Genomic DNA, 20,376 nt, shown 5'->3' with positions numbered 1-20,376 from the left:
GGATTTGTGTCCATTTTCATAATAATTCTGTTTAATAAATGTAGTTTTTTTTTCTCTATTTGGTCTTTGTATAAACAGTTTAGATCTTGTTTTGTTTCTCTTATTTGTAGTCTGGTGTGGTCATTATTATTTTCTATGTGCTGTATTTCTACAGATTTTAATTTTATAGTAAGATCTTTTAGTTTCTCTTTTTTTCTTACAGATAATTAACTTCCCTCTCAGAACTGTCTTTGCTGCGTCCCATAAAATACAGGGAGAAATATTCTCTGTGTTGTTGTTGTCCATATAGTCATTGAATTATTTTTCTATGAAGCCGTCAACTTTAATCTCATTTAATAAACTATTATTAAGCCTCCACAGGGTTTGTTTACGATCATTATCCAGATGGAGTATCATTTAAACCCCTGCATGATCAGATATATCTCTCACCTCATGTCACAGTTTATTATTCTATGTTTATCAGCACTTTGTATAAAGAAATAGTCTAATCTTGAATGCATCTGATGAGAGTAAGAAAGAAAAATGTATTTTTTATCCTGAGGGTGTAAGTGTGACAGATTGAAGTCTGGTTATTTCAGAGACTGTCAGGTCTGGTTTGGCAGAGGTAATGGCCGGAGTCAACCAGCAGGGGGAGTCTAGCGCTTGCGCTAGCTATAGTGAAGAGCACCGGAACTTCCTCCTCAGTTATTAATAACCGTTGGAGCAGAAGCACTGTGTCCGGCTCTTTTATTAAATAACTCCCCTTCTTCAGGGCATTTACATTTGGAGGCACCGCTGGGATCGTTGATGGTGAGGCACTGAAATTCTACACCAGAGAAGAACGCCCCATATCAACCATCCCATTATCAAAACCCAGGTAGTGGAGAGTGTAGCTAAAACCACGTGACGCCCAACCAAGAAGACTGTGTATTCTGAGGTGCAGAAAAGCTACTAGGAAAACAACAGTTCTGCGGTAACTGGCTGTGATATTCTGGGGTTGGAAGAAGTTAGCATAGGGAATGTGGAGACGAAGTCTTTTAATGGTGGAACGCAGGAAAAAACAGACAGCCACTTCAGTACAGCTTTCTTGCTAACTCAACGCTAATAAGTTGGCCTAATAAGAACTATACCTAGAACAGGTATATCTGCATTTCTACCACTAGGGGCAACAAACCACTCTATTACATTCCTCCCCTTTTAGATTTCTACTGCAACTAAATAGTAGGGAAAAATGCATAACAACAGCAAATAAAATTTCCTACTGCCTTACTAAGAATTTAACAATTTAACTGTACTTACTGCCTTATTACTTCAAAAATCAACTAGCAGTAACTAATCATACATTATACATTTTCAAAGATTCAGTCTCTTTGGAGGAGCTCTGTGCCGCACAGGGTATCTGCGCTCCGCTGATGGGCTTTGGGTTGTTTTAGGGGTTGATACTGAAGGTTCTTCTGTTGTCTGCCCAGGTGATGCAGCAGGTAACGGTGGTTCTGTTAGTGTTCCTCTCGGACTTCCTGGCACAACACAGTCTCTGATCTCTTCGGGTTCCTCCACGAGCACTGGGGAAAACATAACAGGAGATTTCTCCACAGCTTGTTTCCATGGTAACATGTGGTCAACATGTATGGTGCGCGTTCTCTCTCCGTCTTGTATTCGATAAGTGACGCTTCCCAACTTCTTCAGAACTGTTCCACAAGTCCACTTCACAAATCCTCCTCTGAAGTTTCGGACACGAACAGTCTCTCCTTCCGAAAAAACACGTAAGAATGGAGCTCTGCGATCATGATGTCGCCTTTGCTTGAATTGCTTCTGTTTAATGTGTTGAGCAAGTTCAGGTTTGAGAAGACTGAAACGGGTTCGGATCTGACGTTTCAGGAATAACTCTGCTGGTGTGCAACCTGTCACAGTGTGCGGTGTACTGCGATACATGATCAGGAAGTTTGCCAAGCGATGACTGAGTGGCAATGTGGCCTTCCCATCTGCCTCCAGTACATTTTTCATCAAAGATCGTTTCAGGATTTGTACTGACCTCTCTGCTGCTCCATTTGATGCAGGGTGATAAGCAGGCACAGCTGTGTGACGGATTCCATTTAACTCCAAAAACTGGCGGAATTCTTGTGACACCAGCTGAGGTCCATTGTCTGAAACAAGTTCTTCTGGAAGTCCATATGCAGAGAATAACCTTCTCAAGATTTCAATGGTTTTCTGTGATGTGATAGATGTCATCGGGAAAACTTCCAACCATTTTGAATGACTGTCAATGACCACTAAGAAATACTGTTTGTCCCTTTCAGCAAAATCAATGTGAATCCGTTGCCATGCTCTTTCTGGCCACTTCCACGGATGGAGTGGTGCAACCCCTGGCAACTTCTGCACAGCTTGACAGATTTGACAGCTTTGGACCAGTTCTTGTATGTCACCATCACACCCTGGCCACCACAGGTAACTGCGGGCGAGAGCTTTCATACGACATATGCCTGGATGTTCATGATGCAGGTCTTTCAACACCTTCTGTCGGTAACTTGGTGGAATGACGACACGTTGTCCCCAAAGAACACATCCTTGTTCTGCTGACAGTTCATGTCTGCGAATGAAATATGGTTTAAGTGTTTCATCCTGAACATAATTTGGCCACCCATTCATGGTGTAGCTCCATACTCTGCTAAGAAGCGGATCTTTCATAGTTGCTTTCTCAATGTCTTTTGCTAATACTGGTAATTCTTCCACATGAGAGAAGTAGAAGATGCTTCCTTCTTCTGCAGTGTTGTCTGGTGAGTTCCGCGGTAAACGTGACAACGCATCCGCATTGGCATGGTCAGCTGATCTTCTGTATTCAATGTCATAGCTATATGCCATTAGAATAAGAGCCCAGCGTTGCATCCTCAAAGCAGCAAGTGTTGGCACCGCTGACTTTGGTCCCAGTATAGCCAACAATGGCTTGTGATCTGTTATGAGTGTGAATTTCCTTCCGAACAGATATTTGTGGAATTTCTTGACTCCAAAAATGATGGCAAGAGCCTCTTTCTCTATTTGGGCATACTTCCGCTCAGCATCGGTTAACGTTCTTGATGCAAATGCCATTGGCCTTTCCTCTCCGTTTTCCAAGATATGAGAAATGACTGCACCAACCCCATAAGGTGATGCATCACAGGCTAATTTCAATGGCAGGTGTGTGCTATAATGCACTAACACTTTGTTCTGCAGCAGTAGTCTTTTTGCATCTTTAAATGCTTGTGTACAAGCTGTTGTCCAAATCCATGTTTCATCTTTTCTCAACAGGTTGTGGAGAGGCTGAAGGATGGTAGATGGATTGTTTAGAAATCGACTGTAGTAATTTAGAAGACCCAAAAAAGACTTCAGTTCAGTGACATTGGTTGGTTCTGGTGCGTTTGTTATGGCTGCAACCTTTTCCTCCATGGGGTGCAGTCCATCTTTGTCAATCCTGTGTCCCAAATATTCCACACTGCTCTGAAGAAAACGACACTTTGCAAGCTTAACTCTCACACCATGCTTCTCCAGGCGTGTGAGAACTTCTTCCAACCTCTGTAGATGTTCCTTCTCCGATGAAACAGTGATGAGAATATCATCCAGAAAACATGTCACATGATCCATCCCTTGGAAAATCTGATCCATCACAGACTGAAAAAGAGCAGGAGCACTGGATACGCCATAGCTGAGGCGACTGTACTTGTACAGACCTTTGTGGGTGTTGATAACCAGATACTTCTCTGACTCTTCATCTAACTCCAGCTGCTGGTAGGCATGAGAAAGGTCAAGTTTACTGAATGATGTTCCTCCTGCCAAAGTAGCAAAAAGGTCTTCAGCATTAGGCAGTGGATAACATTTCTCTTCAATGCACTGATTTATGCTGACCTTGTAGTCACCACAGATCCTAATGGTTTTGTCAGTTTTGGGCACCGTAACAATGGGAGATGCCCACTCACTTTTCTCGACCTTTGAAATCACTTTCACCTTTTCCAATCTGTCCAACTCTTTTTCTACCGCTTCCTTTAGTGCATAAGGAACCGGGCGAGCTTTACAGAAAACTGGTGTAGTGTTTGGCTTAATACGAATTCTGGCCTTAAATCCCTTAATGCAGCCTTGGTCCTCTGAAAACACTGCCTGATGGCGTAGGATCACTTCCTGTAATCCTGGTTTTGCATCTTTTTGCACTAGTACCTTGTGTACTGTAAAAATCTGTTCCCAGTTTAGCTGTAGTTTCTTTAACCAGTTTCGTCCAATCAGGGATGGCCTGTTTCCCTGAACAATGATCAGTGGTAAAGTACTCTTTTGTGTTCCATACTGTACAGGTACAACTATACATCCACGAACAGCGATGCTTTGGCCTGAGTAAGACTTCAACTTTAACCCAACCGGTTTTATAGGGAACTGGGTGAGATGTGACTGGTAATACTTGTCACTTATCACTGAAACTGCTGATCCTGTGTCCAGCAACATGGTGGTGTTTTTGTCTCCCAGTAAAACATCAACTGTGTAACCTTTTTCAGTGGAAGCGACAGAGTACACTGAATAAACTCCAAAAGTTCAGCTTCATCATTTCTGTTTGATGCCTCCGTTTCCACATACTGAGTTTGTTGTCTGCTTTTTTTATTCCTGCAAGCACGAGCAATGTGTCCTATTTTTGCACAAACATGACATTGTTCATTCCTAAATCTGCAGTCGCGTGCCGAATGTTTTCCACCACATCGATAGCACGGTTGCTTTGTTGCTGTATCTTTTTTAGACCCCATCCAGCTCTTAATTTTATTTTTTTCCTCTTTTGAGATCTGTCCCTCTGAGTTCTGTCCCTTCCATCGTCTCTTGGAAAAAGTTGGAACATTTTTCAGTGCATTAACTTGGTGAGTGTCATGGTGTCCAGAAAACTCCATAGTATTCTTTGAAGCAAGTTCCATGTTCACGGCAATCTCACACGCACGTGAAAAGGTAAGATCTTTTTCTGCCAGTAGCTTGCGCTGTGCAGCATCCGAGCGCAGCCCACTGACAAAACGATCTCTCAGCGCCTCATCCAAATATTGTCCAAAATTACATGTGGCTGATAACTGCCTCAGGGCAACAACGTAGTCTGATACTGGTTCCCCCTCCTTTTGGTTACGTTTTTGGAATCGAAAACGCTCAGCTATCACCACTGGTGTTGGCTTATAGTGTGCTTGTAACACTGCAGTGAGCGCTGCATACTCCATCGTGCTCGGTACTTTCGGAGACACAAGATTCTTTAGCAGCCCATATGTATCTGCTCCGATCACAGAGAGAAAAGTGCAAACAATCTTCTCATCCGGAACATCATTAGCCAACATCCATTGTTCCAAACGCTCCAAATATGACTCAAAATCCTCCTTAGATTCATCATATTCAACCACACGACCCACGTGCATAGCCATATTAGCTTCTCGATGCTAAATCTTGTAGCTTCGAAAAAAAAAATCATACGGTTGTTTCCCTTACTTCCGTACAAAGTCCTTTGACAGGCTCATCTTTGTCACGCTTCGGAAATCTTTAAAATCCTCGTCGCCAGTTGTGATATTCTGGGGTTGGAAGAATGAAGCATAGGGAATGTGGAGACGAAGTCTTTTTATGGTGGAACGCAGGAAAAAAAAACAGACAGCCACTTCAGTACAGCTTTCTTGCTAACTCAACGCTAATAAGTTGGCCTAATAAGAACTATACCTAGAACAGGTATATCTGCATTTCTACCACTAGGGGCAACAAACCACTCTATTACACTGGCAAACACTATTATTCAGCACACTTCACCACCGACCTAAAAAAAAAAAAAAAAATGGAGTCAGAAATGGACAATTTAAAGCTTGAGATTAAAGGAGCCCTCTTCCAACTTACCAGTGACCAGCTGATCGAAATATGTGATTTCTTGGGAATGTCAGGAACAAGCAAAGACAATATTGCAAAAAGTCGTAATACTCTTGTTTCACTAATCAGCAAGTATGTTGAAAGTGACGAACTGAGACAATTAGAGGATGAAGGAATGTCAGCTTTGCTGAGTCTATTGGACATGATAAAATCAGTGCAGACAGTTGTCAAAAACAGCACAGCAGAAAAAGAAAATGAGGAAGAGGAGAAATTAAGCAGAGAACTCGAACAACTAAAACTCATAATTCAACAGAAAGAAACTGAAATGAAAATGCTGGCAAATAAAAATACAAAGGACATTCGAACCGTGGTTGCCCAGGCTTCCCCTGCCCATGAAAACAACCCCCCATGGAGAAAAGAATTTAAGATCTCAGGTCAAATCGGTGACCCTGGACAAAAAGACAGGTTAACATTTTCCAGTTTGGCCCGCCAAATAGACAATGGTCTTAGCAAAGGTTACCCTGAATCAGAGATAGTGGAAGCTGTCATTAGGGCAATAGTACCTGGCCTACAACTGCGCAGTTACTTAGAAGGAAAGAATGACCTGTCCCTTCCCACTCTTAGGAGAATCCTTCGTTCACATTATCAAGAGAGAAGCGCAACTGAGTTATATAAACAACTTACCACAGAAGTGCAGAGCAGCAGAGAGACAGCACAGAATTTTGTGATCAGAGCAATGGACTTGCGCCAAAAAATATTGTTCGCTTCACAAGAGGCTGACTCTGGCCTCAAATACGATCCTGCATTAGTGCAAAGCATGTTCATGCACACGGTTCTCACTGGCCTTCAGAGTGATAACATAAAGACTGATCTCCAACCTCACTTGTCAAAATCAAGTACTTCAGATGAGCTGCTCCTGGAGGTTCTCAATGTTGCCTCTGCTAATGACAAAGAGAGACAGGATAAGAAGAGGAACACAACACAAAGGTCCACCGGTGTGCACACAGTTCAGTCTAGTGATACAAATAATGAAAGGAGACATGGGGGACACCAAAATGTTGCTGCATTTCCCCCAGATGTGCTGTCTGACCTGAAAGAAATCAAAGCAGACATGGTTTTGCTCAAAGATCTCAAAACTGAAGTTGCAGAAATCAGAGAATCCATCTACAATAAAGAAGATAAAACTAAATTGCAGCCGGCTGTATGTCGAGAAACAGAATATGGTTTTCCTCACCACAGGGCTTACGCTACTCCACAGCTTTCTCCCTGGACCACAGAGGGCGCAGCTGTTCATCATCAGAGAGGACCCCTGCAGGAGTATCAAGGAACTTATGCTCCGAGGTCAATTAGAGAAACGACTCAATTTCAACAGCGATTTGCACCACAAAGATACCCAGTGCCACGCCCCCGACCAAGGTGTCCTGCATGTCAGCAGCAGGGAGAAAATTTCTGCCAGCACTGCTACAGGTGTGGAAGCATTGAACATTTCCAGGCCGGATGTAGAGGATATCAACACACGCCCTCCAGTGCAAGAGAACACCCTTTAAACGAAGGAAGGTTGCCCCCAAGGGACAGGGAGTAACCATATGCACCAAAACGTCCCAAAAATGTGCCAATTGTGGAGGAATGGAAGAATCCCAAACGTTTGGACAATGTTCAGTGTGCAAAAGAGTACTTTACTGTTCCAAGGAGTGCCAGGAGAGTGATTGGCCAGAACATAAAGAGACCTGTAAGCCATCCACGAACACTGAAACAACTTCTGAAAACATACAACTATGCACAACTATGACAGGTAAAAAGAAAAACACACTATCAAAGAAAGACTCTACATTAGTTGACCTTGTTGGGAAGAAGTGTCTTGTTAGCTGCTATCTACAGCAGAAGAAAACACAGGCGCTTTGGGATACTGGTTCGCAGGTTTCTGCAGTTGATGAAGTCTGGGCAGCGGAGAACATCCCAGATGTGAAACTTCGAGACATAACAGAAATTGTTAACTCAGATGATCCCCTACAACTTGAGGCTGCTAATGGCACAGAGATGCCGTACATAGGTTGGGTAGAAGTAATGTTTAAACTAGCAGCTGGTCCGGAAGAGTTCTATGTACCGATGCTTGTTATGAGAGGCAGCCATCTTCCCCGTCCCATTATAGGCTTTAATGTTATTGAACATATTATTAACAGACAGAAACAAATGAATTATGAGGAGACAGAGGAACTTTTAAAAACAGTGAACATGGCTTTCCCAAATCTAAAAAAAGGGAATGAAAAAGCTTTCATTAAAGCAGTGAGTGTGGAGCGAACTAGTGAATACCTAGTTAAAACAGCATGTCAGAGGATGACTGTACCAAGCCGTAGTACCGCCCAAGTGAAATGCAGAATAAATGTTCGACCTTTCAAAGAAGACACCACTCTAGTGTTTGAGCCAGATGAAAACCCACTGTGGCCAGAGGGACTTCAGTTTTGTGACACACTCTTTCGAGTACACAGAGGTGCACAGCCCGATGTTATCCTTAGTGTACAAAACCCCACTGATCGTGACATTACACTAACAAAAAGAACAGTTATAGGCACAGCACAGTCAGTTACATCTGTGTATCCATTTAGCCAAAGCGACGATTCACGTTTGTCTGCTTCTGTAAATCAGATTCAGACTCATCATACCAAAGATGACGCTCCCACAGAACCCTGGGATCCACCGATTGATCTCAGTCACCTGAATGAGACTCAAAGACAGATCGTACATGAGATGTTAAGGGAGGAGTCAGATTCTTTCTCCCGATCAGACAGTGATATTGGCTGCATAGAGAAACTTCAGTTAAAAATTAAACTGAAAGATTCTGAACCAGTCGCTCGTGCTTACATGTCTGTTCCTAAACCATTGTATGAGGAAATGAAGAACCACTTAACTGATTTGATTGCGCAAGGATGGATTGAGAAATCTCACTCATCCTATGCTTCCCCCATTGTCTGCGTTAGGAAAAAGTGTGGTTCGTTGCGTTTGTGCATTGACTACAGAGAACTAAACCGAAAGACTTACCCTGACCGACAGCCAATCCCCAGAGTTCAGGATATTATGGATGGACTTGGTGGAAACACCATGTTCTCACTGCTTGACCAGGGAAAGGCGTACCACCAGGGGTTCATGGCGAAAGACAGTAAGGAGTTGACAGCTTTTGTCACGCCCTGGGGCTTATATCAATGGGCCAGGATTCCATTTGGACTTATGAATGCCCCAGCAGCCTTCCAACGCTGCATGGAAGAGTGCCTAGAAGGGCTGCGTGACAAAATATGTGTCCCATATTTGGATGATACACTAGTTTTTAGTAAAACATTTGAGAGTCATGTTAATGATGTTCGAACCGTTTTGCAAAGACTCAGACAACATGGGATAAAACTAAAACCCAGCAAATGTGAGCTGTTTAAGAATGAAGTCCGTTACCTCGGGAGGATTGTATCAGCAGAGGGAAATAAGATAGATCCTTCTGACACTGCAGCTGTCCAGGTTTTAAAAGACAAAGAACCAAAAACAGTCGGTGAGTTGAGGCAAATTTTGGGACTGTTAAGTTATTACCGTCAGTATATCAAAGATTTCTCCCGCATTGCTGCCCCTCTGTATGACCTAACCAAGGGGTCCATTAAAGATCCGAACCAGTCGTGCTGTAAGGGGAGGAAGTCACAAAACTGCAGGAATGCAAAAATAGTGCCATCCCACACTCCAATTGAATGGACAGATAGTCACCAACAAGTTCTTGAGCAACTGACAAATTGTCTGACTCAGCCACCCATATTGGCCTTTCCAGATTTTTCTCTCCCATTCGTTCTTCATACAGACGCATCCAGTAAGGGTCTTGGAGCTGTACTGTATCAAAAACAAAACGGAAAGTTGCGCGTTATTGCATATGGATCACGAACACTGTCAGCACCAGAAAAAAATTATAATCTTCATTCAGGCAAATTAGAATTTCTTGCTCTTAAATGGGCTATCACAGAGAAATTTCGCGATTATTTGTACTATGCCCCCTTTTTCACCGTTTACAGTGACAACAACCCCCTAACTTATGTGTTATCAACTGCAAAGCTGAATGCCACAGGGAGTAGATGGGTTGCAGAACTCGCCGACTTTAATTTCACAGTTAAATATCGTCCGGGCAAAGAAAACATTGATGCTGATAGCTTGTCTCGGATGCCACTTGATGTAGAGAACTTGATGGCTGAGTGCACAGAGGAGATGTCTTATGATGCTGTAGAAGCGACTGTAATGGCAGTAGAGACACAGTTCGAGCCAAATGCCTCCTGGTCAATGCCTACCTCTATTTGCAGTATGCGAGACACTCAGGGGAACTCTGTTTCATTACCTCCAGCAGCTATACAACAAGATCAGAAAGATGATTTACTGATCGGGGTGGTTTTGCAGTCCAAATTGTCTGGAGTGAGACCCCCACGACAAGAACTAAACAAGCTTGGGCCACAGGGTCGGTGTTTAGTAAGGGAATGGGATAAATTGGAGTTGGATGAATCTGGGGTGCTTTGGAGAAAGACTGCCCACAGGAAGCAATTGGTTCTTCCAGAACAACACAAAGCAAGGGTCCTAAATGACCTACACGATCAGATGGGCCATCAGGGCACCGATAGGACAGTGTCATTGATCAGGGATCGTTTTTTCTGGCCCTACATGCAGCGCGAAATAGAACAGTATGTAATGAAATGCACCTGTCTGAAACAGAAAAGACCTAGCCGTGAGACAAGAGCTCCCCTTGTAAACATAGTCACCACACAGCCCTTTGAACTTGTGTCAGTGGACTTTCTCCATCTAGATAAGTGTAAAGGTGGCTATGAATACATATTAGTGATTGTGGATCATTTTACACGATTCGCACAGGCATACCCTACAACTTCAATATCTGGAAAGACAGTAGCTGACAAAATATTCAATGATTATGCACTAAGATTTGGGTTCCCAGCACGGATCCACCATGACCAAGGTGGCGAGTTTGAAAACCAACTTTTCTCTCAGCTCTCCAAATATTGTAATATGGCAGGATCAAAGACTTCCCCATACCACCCTCAGGGAAATGGTCAAGTCGAACGCTTTAATCGGACACTGATTCAGATGCTGAAAACCCTCACAGACAGGGACAAGACAAACTGGAAAGACTCTCTGAATAAACTCATCTTTGCCTACAACTGCACACGGACAGAGGTGACGGGATTTTCACCCTTTTATCTGTTATATAGCCGCTCACCAAAACTACCCACTGACTTTTTGTTCGGTTTATCAGCACAAACAGGTAACCAGGATCACCATGCTTATGTGGAACAGTGGAAAGAAAGAATGCAGCAGGCGTATGCCATTGCACAAGAAAATGTGCAGAAATCTGCCCAAAGAAACAAAAAAAATCTATGATGCAAAAGTAAGGAGTTCAATGTTGTTTCCAGGAGATCGAGTGCTAGTGAGGAATTTGACTCCTCGTGGTGGTCCTGGCAAACTCAGGAATTATTGGGAGGATGTCATACATACCGTTGTTCGACAAGTGGGAAAAGACGTTCCAGTGTATGAACTACGACCTGCGCTGCTGCTGAGAGGATCGAACGGGGCGGGGGGGCAACAGAGGATCGAACGGGGCGCGTTGTGAGGATCGAACGGGGGTGCATCTCGCAGTGCCGGCTTGCTGCGGGCCGGTTCTAATAATAAATCAAGATCATCCCAGGGGCCGTAGAAAATCTTCTCGGGCCTTGACTCTGACATATGTGCTCTAAATCCACCAATTCTGCACGATTCTTTTTCCTCTTTGCTGCTCAAGAAGATATAATTCCTCCCCTTAAATAGTCTTTCATAGTTTCCACAGTATTGAAGGAAACGATCCCAGAAGGAAACGTGACAAACTTACAGAACTCTGGTTCCTTCAACAGTTGTGGGTTTAATTTCCATGTTCTGTCAGTTTGGTTCAAATGATCTAATTGTAAATCTAGAGAAAGGGGGCGTGGCCTGAAACGACTATATTGTGATATTTTACTTCACTAGTATAGAGCAATGATTTAGCATCTATCATTAAATAATCGATTTGTGTGTTTAGATTATGAACATTTGAGTGGAATGAATAGTTTCTCCCTTGAGGGTTAAAAATCCTCCAGCTATCAAATAAATTAGAGTTATTTAAGTATCATTAAGGACGATACCAGCATTAGAGTCGATGCTCTACGTGTTGATGAGCGTCTAAATATGGATCTAAAACAAGATTCAGGTCTCCAATAATTAGATTGGTCTGTGAAATGTCAGGTATTTGGCTAAAACATGTTTGTAAAACAGTGGAGAGTCCATGATGGCCATAAATATTGACCAGAGTTATAAATATTATAAATATAAATATTGAACAGAGAACAATGTTCCTACTAATATTAAATATCTTCCCTGTCAGGTTGATTTATGGGTAAAAGGTTTATCTTAATATTGCCACTCCTCTCGCTCTCACTGCACAGGTAGAATGATAAACTTGTCTTGTTCACCTGCATGTGTTCATTCTTATTAAGGTGAGTTTCCTGAAGGAAAATTACATCACTGGACTGTTTTTAGGTGTGTTAATATTTTACCCCTCTTAACAGGATTATTCAAACCTTTAACAATCCATGTGACCAAGATCTTTGTTTGTGTTGTATTAACCTGCACAACTCAGAATAGAATGAAAAAGAATATAGACGTCCTCATAAGTGTGAAAGAGATGATTATACATCATATATAATTCCCAGCCCAAACAAAATACTCACTGTCTTGCCAATACTAAGAAGAACCTGCAAAGTAAGAATAGAAAAGTAAAATATAACCAAAACACTCACACAACAAAGACACATTAACCTACTTAACTAACAACTTCCCTTACTACTAACTCCTAATTAGACGTAGAAAAAGCTCTGCAAGAATATAAAATTTAAGCACCAAACCAACATCTGGACAGTTGAAAAAAAAATGGTCTGAAAAACAAATATCAAGATATATAAGCTACTTATTTATAACTATCAGCCCACTTCAAATTGTTAATGAAACTTAAGGCAGCTAATTATGTAACTATCCATCCATCCATTTTCTGTTCACCCTTCGTCCCTAATGGGGTCGGGAGGGTTGCTGGTTCCAATCCCCAGAGGCGGGGTCACCCTGGACAGGTCGCCAGTCTGTCGCAGTAATTATGTAACCTAGATGAAGATTGTAAACATTATATAAAGTTAGCTGGATAAACACATTGAGTACTACCAGAATCCAGCCACTCCACATCTGTATCAAGTGTCCGCCGCGGGGTCGCCTGCATCGCCTCCACCAGAACCAAAGTGGAGCTCCGCGAACTTCTGGGCTTCCTTCGCGTCTGTGAACATTGTTTCTGTTCCTCTGAACGTCACTCTCAGCTTTGCGGGATATAAAAGTCCATACCGAACTTCCGGGTGGCCCAGAAGAAGTTTCTCTGACCCCGTTAAATGCAGCTCTGCGTTTCGCGATCTCGGGGGTGAAGTCAGGAAAGATGTGGATCTTCTGTCCGCGGTAGGCGAGGTCTCTGAGTCATGGCCTTCCGGAGGATCATTGTAACGTCGCGGTAATAATGGAGTCTCACCACCAACACCCGAGGAGGTTCCGTGTCGTCTGGGCGTTTTCGTAGGGCTCTATGACCGCGGTCCACTAGCGGTAAGTCATCCAGTCAGCACGTCTTTCAGCAGCTGTGAGGCGAATCCATTCAATTCTGCCCCTTCTCTTAACATTGCAATGTTGAGGACCCGTTTGACTGTCACTAGTTAATCTCGGCTCGTTTTGTTTTTAAGTTTAAGATCCATATATTTTCCTGTTAGCTGATTCGTTTCTGTGCTTAGACGTTTTATCTCAGACTCCAGCTTGGTTATGGCGTCTGCTGACTGTGTGGCCGCTCGTTCCAGTTCACCAATGGAGGCGCCATGTTGGTCGTTGGACGTTTCAGGACGTGAACAGCATTTTGAGTCTCGGTCTTGAGGGTGAGGAGTTCTCCTCTAATAGTGGCGACACCTCTTCGATGCGAGTGTCAATTGTCTGACAAATTTCGGACTTGGTGGCTTGTAGCTCTGTGCAGAGAGAATTTATAGTATCTAGGATGGTAGCATTAGCCATCGGGTAGCATTAGCCATCAGGTAGCATTAGCCATCGGGTAGCTACCTTCAGGCGAGTCCGGGGCGGCTGGGCCCGATTCTTTCGCTTTCTTGTCCTTGTTGGAGGTTTGCATCCTCAAACTTGCTTTCATCATGTCCTGATGCAGTTAAATGAAGTTTAGACTTTTCTCTCTCCCAACCTATAGTAGAGTTGTCCAAATGTCGATTTAGTACCAAAAATGTTTCTAAATTTGCAGGAGCTCCAGGGAAACGCTGCTTACTCCTCCATTGCTCACTAGCGCCCCCACAATTTAATATTTTTAACAAATGGGTTGGAAGTATTTTTTAATAACTCTTTGCATTTCCTTGAGTATAGATATGAATTTAGGGATAAAGTTTTGGCATTTATATTTTCTAGATCAGTTGCTGAAAACCAGCAGGATGCACTGGAGAGCTGAGCAGCCCAGTAATACCAGTTGAAATGTGGCAGAACCAGCCCTCCTCTGTCATATGGAAGATATAATAAGGATAAACATAATCTGGCTCGTCTGTTGTTCCAAATGAAGTTATTTAGGAAGGTTTGAACTTTTGTAAAAAAAACCGTCAGGAGGATTAAGAGGGATAACCTGGAAAAGATATAAGAATTTAGGGAGAACGTTCATTTTGAGAATATTTATACGGCCAATCATAGATATAGGTAAGATAGACAGACCATCTATCAAGTGATTCCATTATTGGATTAACCACTGCTCTGTAATTTGGCCGAACCAGATCATCTATGTTTGGAGTAATTTTTATGCCTAAGTAAGTAAGGCTCTCTTTTAAATGTTGTATGAATTGGAGGATTATTTCTTTCAGCCTGTTTTAAAAATAGGATGGTGGATTTAGATTCATTAAGTTTATAACTGGAAATATAACTAAACTTATTGATAGTTTTAAGAAGTTGGGGGATTGAATAATTTAGATTGGACAACATTAAAATAATATCATCGGCAAATAGTCCAGTTTTAGATTCAATATTTTTTATCCTGTATGTTTTGATTATTTCTTATGGCAATAGCCAATGGTTCGATTCCCAGCACAAAGAGTCGTTTGTCCTACCGAGATTAAATGATTTAGATACAATGTTATTATAACTGAGGCAGAGGGTTTATTATAAATTATTTTAATCCAGTTTATGAAATAATTACCAAAACCAAAATGAGAGAGAACTTTGTAGAGATAATTATGATCCACTCTGTCGAAGTGAAAGTAAAGCTGTATCAGGATGTTCATATTTAACATGAATTATACGACAGACGCCGTGGTGCGCTTTATAAATCCGTTCTGATCAGCGTCACAAAGGGATGGTAAAAATTTCTCAAGCCTGATTTCTAGAACTTTAGAAATTATTTTGGCATCAGAGTTTATAAGTGAGATTGGTCGGAAGGATTTGCATTTGGTGGGAGATTTTCCTGTTTAGATAAAACTGTTATGATTGCATTACGTAGGGAAGGAGGTAATTCTTTAATGGTATAACTTTCCAATAGCATATTATAGAGGGGCTGCAGTAATTTGTTTTTAAATATTTTATTTAGGTCCAAAGGGATCCCATCTGGACCAGGGGATTTTCCTGATTTCAATTCATTTATCTAAGAGTTGATCATCTGTAGATATTGACATATCTGGTTCTGATTTAGCTGTTGCACTAAGTGTGAGGATGTTTACAGAATTAAGAAAGGAGTCAAATGATGCTTGTGGAATGTCCCCTTTAGAAGTATATAATTTTGAGTAATAATCTTTAAAGAAATCATTTATTTTTTGAGGATCAGTAGTATTTTCATTTCCAGATATAATTTCATTTATTGCCCTCTCATTCTGCAATGCCTTAATGCGCCACGCTAGAAGTTTTCCTGCCTTCTCTCCCTGATCGTAGTAGGATTGTTTCAATCTGAATATCTCTGATGAAGCTTTGTTAGTGGATAGTTTGTCATATTTTGCTCTCAGTATTAGCAGTTCTCAGTTCTTGTTGCTTTTCTTTAGAGCCCTTTAGATTTAACTCAAGCTCAGTCTCTTTTATTTGTTCTTCAAGTTTCAACATTTCCATGACAGTTTTATTGGTTTTATTTTTTGTGTAGTTTATCATCTGACCCCGTATAAAAGCCTTAAAGGCTTCCCATCTAATAGATGCTGCAGTCTCAGATTTATTAAGGCTGAAGTAATCATCAATATTTTTCTCAATAAATTTCAGACATTTGCAACCAGTTGGGTTTTAATCACCAAATAGGATTACGATTAAACATAATTATGGGAGAAAGTTTCAGCATAGTGAGTGTGTAACCGGATCCGTTCTGCGTTGTGCAGGTTTTCAGTAATCAGGCCGTGAGACGGTTTGTCTTTTATCAGATGATTTAAAACAACCGTGTTATTGGCCGCCCGCTACAAGTCCTCTCACGCAGGACAAAAGGGGAGGGGCTAAGGGACACAAACATTTTAAAGACAAAACCATAGAAGAAGAAATAAAAAGGAGGGGTTAGCGTTCTTAAAGTAACACGTTCAAAACAATGACAGCTTTTCAGTCAGGTAGAGAACAATACAAATAACTAAAACAAAGACATTTTGTGTAATTATAACAAACAACCAGGTTACAAGTGGTCGGAGATCAATAAGCTGTTGTAGAAACTCTCAGTTCTGGAAACCAAGGAGTTTGAAATGAGGAAATAATCTATACGGCTGTAGCTATTATGGCAAGAATATTCCTTCTTTGTTGGATTCTGTACTCTCCATTTATCTCTTAAGTTTAGTTCAGACATAAAATGTTGAATAACCCGTCTACTTTTAGGGTGGGACAAATCTAAACCTGATGATCGATCGAGATTCGGATCTAAAGTACAATTAAAATCTCCACCAAAGATCACATCACCATGGAAATCTGTAATAGAGAGAAACAGATTATTGTAGAAATCAGAGTCATCTAGATTAGGACCATACAGGTTAACCAAAATCAAGTTTTGGTTCATCAGTGAGGCTTGGATTATTATGAATCTCACAGCAGAATCTATGATAGTCTTTTTATACAAACAGGTAAATATTTATGAATAAAAATTGCCACGCCCCCAAAATGTGGAGAAAATGAGCTAGAAAATATTTGACCAGGCCATCTTCTTCTTAGTCGTGCAACTTCGTTAGTAAATGTGTTTCTTGGATAAAAACCACTTTAGGATGGTTTTGTTTAAGTTTATTCATTACTTTTTTGAGTTTGATCAGTTTCTTACATTCTAGATCAGATCAACAATGGACTCAGTACTCATTTACTTAATGTCAATATATCATCTCTTTCTGCTTTTTGTCTCAATGTAGGAACTTATGATTTACAACCTGTAGAACATTGAACATTTATAAACACAAAAGACTTTCCTGAGATTTCCCACCAGTGGGAATCTCCCTCTCCCTTTCCTCTATTCTGTGACTTGGTTTTGCTACTGATCCTAGAAAAACAGGAGCAGAAAAAACGTCTGCTTAAACAACTCGCACCACAACATTAAACTGAGAACCCCGACCATAGTATCCAAGAATTATTCCCCACCGCTATGAGAGAGACTTAGTCGAAATGTGTCCAGGATCACCGATCAAATGAAATATTGATCCTTATTAAACCTTGCTGACGCCATCTATCGTGTAAGCGTGGTTACCCGTCGGTTTGTTGTCTTGCTTTCTGTATAAATTCCTCCACCTCCGTTGGCGTGTGGAAGAGGAAGCGATTACCGCGGTGAAAAATCCTCATCTTTGCTGGGAATATCAGCCCAAAGTTTATATTCAGATTACGGAGTTGTTGTTTCACCTGGTCGTATTGTTTCCGTTGTTTCACCACATCCGCGGATAGGTCAGGGAAGAACATCACATGGCGGCCGTTGTACATCACCTTTCCTTTCAGACGGGCTGCAGTCATCACCCTCATCTTGTCTTGATAGTTTAAGAATTTCATGATGATCACGCGTGGCCGGCCGCCTGGAGCTCTCTGGCCCTGCAGCCTGTGGGCCCGCTCGATAATGGGGGGGGGATGGAAACGTGTCCTGTCCCAGGACCTCTATCAGCCATGTTTGCAGAAAAGCAGCGATGTCCTCTTGTTCTGTAAACCCACGAGTCTCAGGTTGGATCTCTGGTTTCTGTTTTCAAGCTCGTCCTCCTTCAAAGCGAGATCCTGGATTTCCTTTTGTTTGGATGTTTCCTTGCCTGTTAACGAGGCGACGCCGTCCTCCAGGTTGCTGATGCGGGATTCTGCAGAGGTAAGCCTCTCGAGGAAAACTCCAATTGTGTGTAACCCTCTTGTTGTTTGTCACCTAATGTGTTATGAACAGAAATAATGTGACTCCACACAACTGGTCCACAGCTCCACCAGCGCTCCTCAGAACTCTGGTTTTTTTTTATTTTTTTAATTTATTTTCAGATGTGATCGTATAGATTTTTTTTTTTTTTAAATAACACAGTCAAACAGTAAAATAACTGACAATAACCGACCATAGCAATAAAGCAACTGCCATAGCAGCCGACAGTCGCCAGCCACATTCACAAAATGATCCACCTACTTATTTATTCATTTATTCTCCTATATATACATATATATATATATACATATTGAACTCACCTAATGTGTTATGAACAGAAATAATGTGACTCCACACAACTGGTCCACAGCTGAAAAAAACAAAAGACGCAGTTAGCGTTATGACCGGTTGTCAGCCACAAACACCAACTGGCGCTGCTCTCACTCATAGGGTCATATTTTTCCAGTCCAACCACAAGAAAATTTTATAAATTATATTTCTAAATATTAAATGATCTCTCAGTATTTTATTAATTGTTGAACTAGAAAAATATTACCCTAAGTAAAAAAAATTAGCAAAGAGCTGCCTCTCTCGCACCTACCTCCACCAGCGCTCCTCAGAACTCTGATGGGGGAAGCCGAGAGAGCGCCTGAAGGACCCGTTGCGTGCAGTCACTCATCACACCACTAGGTGGCTCAAACACATAAATTGAAAATCCCAAACACATACACACTATTATTATTATTATTTTGAGCAAAATTCAAATACACACTCATACACAATTTTCTCTCTGTTACACCCACCCCTGCTGAATTTTGACCAAAATGGTTAAAGTGCAGAATTATCACCATAACGGGAAATAAATAAATGAATAAATAAATTACATGAATTGGCTGTCATGGATATACAAAGTCCAACTGAAATAGTATCCTTTACAAAGGATGAAGTGGCAAGAAAATGGTGCCTTATTCCTTGCCAGCTCCCAGAAGCAGGATGCAGCCTACATCCCACATAATCCATGCCCAAAAAGTAAAAGGGGTCCCTAAACCTGGACCTGTACCAACAGTGGTGATATACATTACAAAAATAAATACATAAACTCAGAACAAGGAAAAAGTCAGATTACAAAAGAATCTATTACTACTAATGTCTCTGCTGGAACATTTGAAACACTGAATTAGAAACCCGGTCAAAAAGCTGACTAGCATCATCATTAGTAACTATGTTGGTCATCACCTGGATCAGTCTATTGACAGGCTTGACTATCCTACCAACACGAGTTCTGACTGTGTAAGTAGTGGTATGCTCAGTGTCAGTAACAGACTGAGCAACTAGTGAAGTGTGTGGACAAACACTCTGTGTGTCAACTGAAGCATTGTCACAGTCCATCTCACTAGGAGGCAACAGAGATTCATCTACTGCCTGTGCTGCAGAGACAACATCCCCCTCAGAGTCATTCACAGGAGCAACATCAAGGGGCTCATCAGATAGGGAGCTGACCCAGTCTTGTGTTCTGATTCTTGATTCACTTTTCTGAATGACTGATTCCAGAACATCTGAAATAGAGTTAATGTCAGAGCTTCCAGGTGTGACGGCAGTGGAGTCAATAAGTTGACTGGATGTATCAACAGGCAAGAAGTTCACTAGCATCAAAAGGTTACGATGCACAACTCGAATTTGACCAGTGGTGGGGTGTTTTATTTGATATGTGTAAGTTGTAGGGTTCATGCCCACAACTGTGTACACTGTAGACTCCCAGCGGTCAGCAGTTTTGCGTTTGCCTCGTTCACGCTTGTTTGACACTAAAACACGGTCGCCGACCCCAATAGATTTCCCTTTTATTTGGCGATTGTAGAGACCAGCCTGTCGATCTTGTTCCTTGTTTGCATGATTTTGAGCTATGACCATAGCATCTTGAAGATCTTTAGTTAGGGACAGTACATATTTGTCATATCCACCAATTTCAGGATCTTGAAGAATGTTCTTAAAAAGCACATCAACAGGGAGGCGTGGCACTCTCCCATACATCAAATAAAAAGGGGCATAACCTGTGGTTTCATTGACTGTGCAGTTGTACATGAAAGTCAATGTCTGAAGTTGTTTTGGCCAATTCTGTTTTGCATCTGGTGCAAGTGCTCTTATCATGTTTCCCAGTGTTCTGTTGAGCG

At 41.7% G+C, this 20,376-nt stretch overlaps 2 protein-coding genes across 6 annotated transcripts in view; both read left to right on the top strand.

Annotated features, from left to right (window-relative positions):
• ctc1 (CTS telomere maintenance complex component 1) overlaps positions 1–20,376 on the top strand; it is an 89,812-nt gene that overhangs the window by 50,851 nt on the left and 18,585 nt on the right. The gene's annotated exons all lie outside the window — the stretch shown is intronic.
• Positions 565–10,989, top strand: LOC122820911. 2 transcript variants are annotated; one of them, XM_044098610.1, is made up of 2 exons: positions 565–955; positions 5,723–10,989. In XM_044098610.1, the coding sequence occupies exon 2, from the start codon at positions 5,780–5,782 to the stop codon at positions 7,388–7,390; it is 1,611 nt and encodes a 536-aa protein (XP_043954545.1). In that variant the 5' UTR covers positions 565–955; positions 5,723–5,779; the 3' UTR covers positions 7,391–10,989. The 2 variants fall into 2 exon arrangements, with proteins under 2 accessions (XP_043954545.1, XP_043954546.1); XM_044098611.1 differs by having other exon boundaries at positions 565–961; positions 5,729–10,989.

This window comes from Gambusia affinis, linkage group LG18 (assembly GCF_019740435.1).
Source record: "Gambusia affinis linkage group LG18, SWU_Gaff_1.0, whole genome shotgun sequence".
Taxonomy (NCBI): domain Eukaryota; kingdom Metazoa; phylum Chordata; class Actinopteri; order Cyprinodontiformes; family Poeciliidae; genus Gambusia; species Gambusia affinis.
This window is presented reverse-complemented; position numbering and strand designations above follow the sequence as displayed.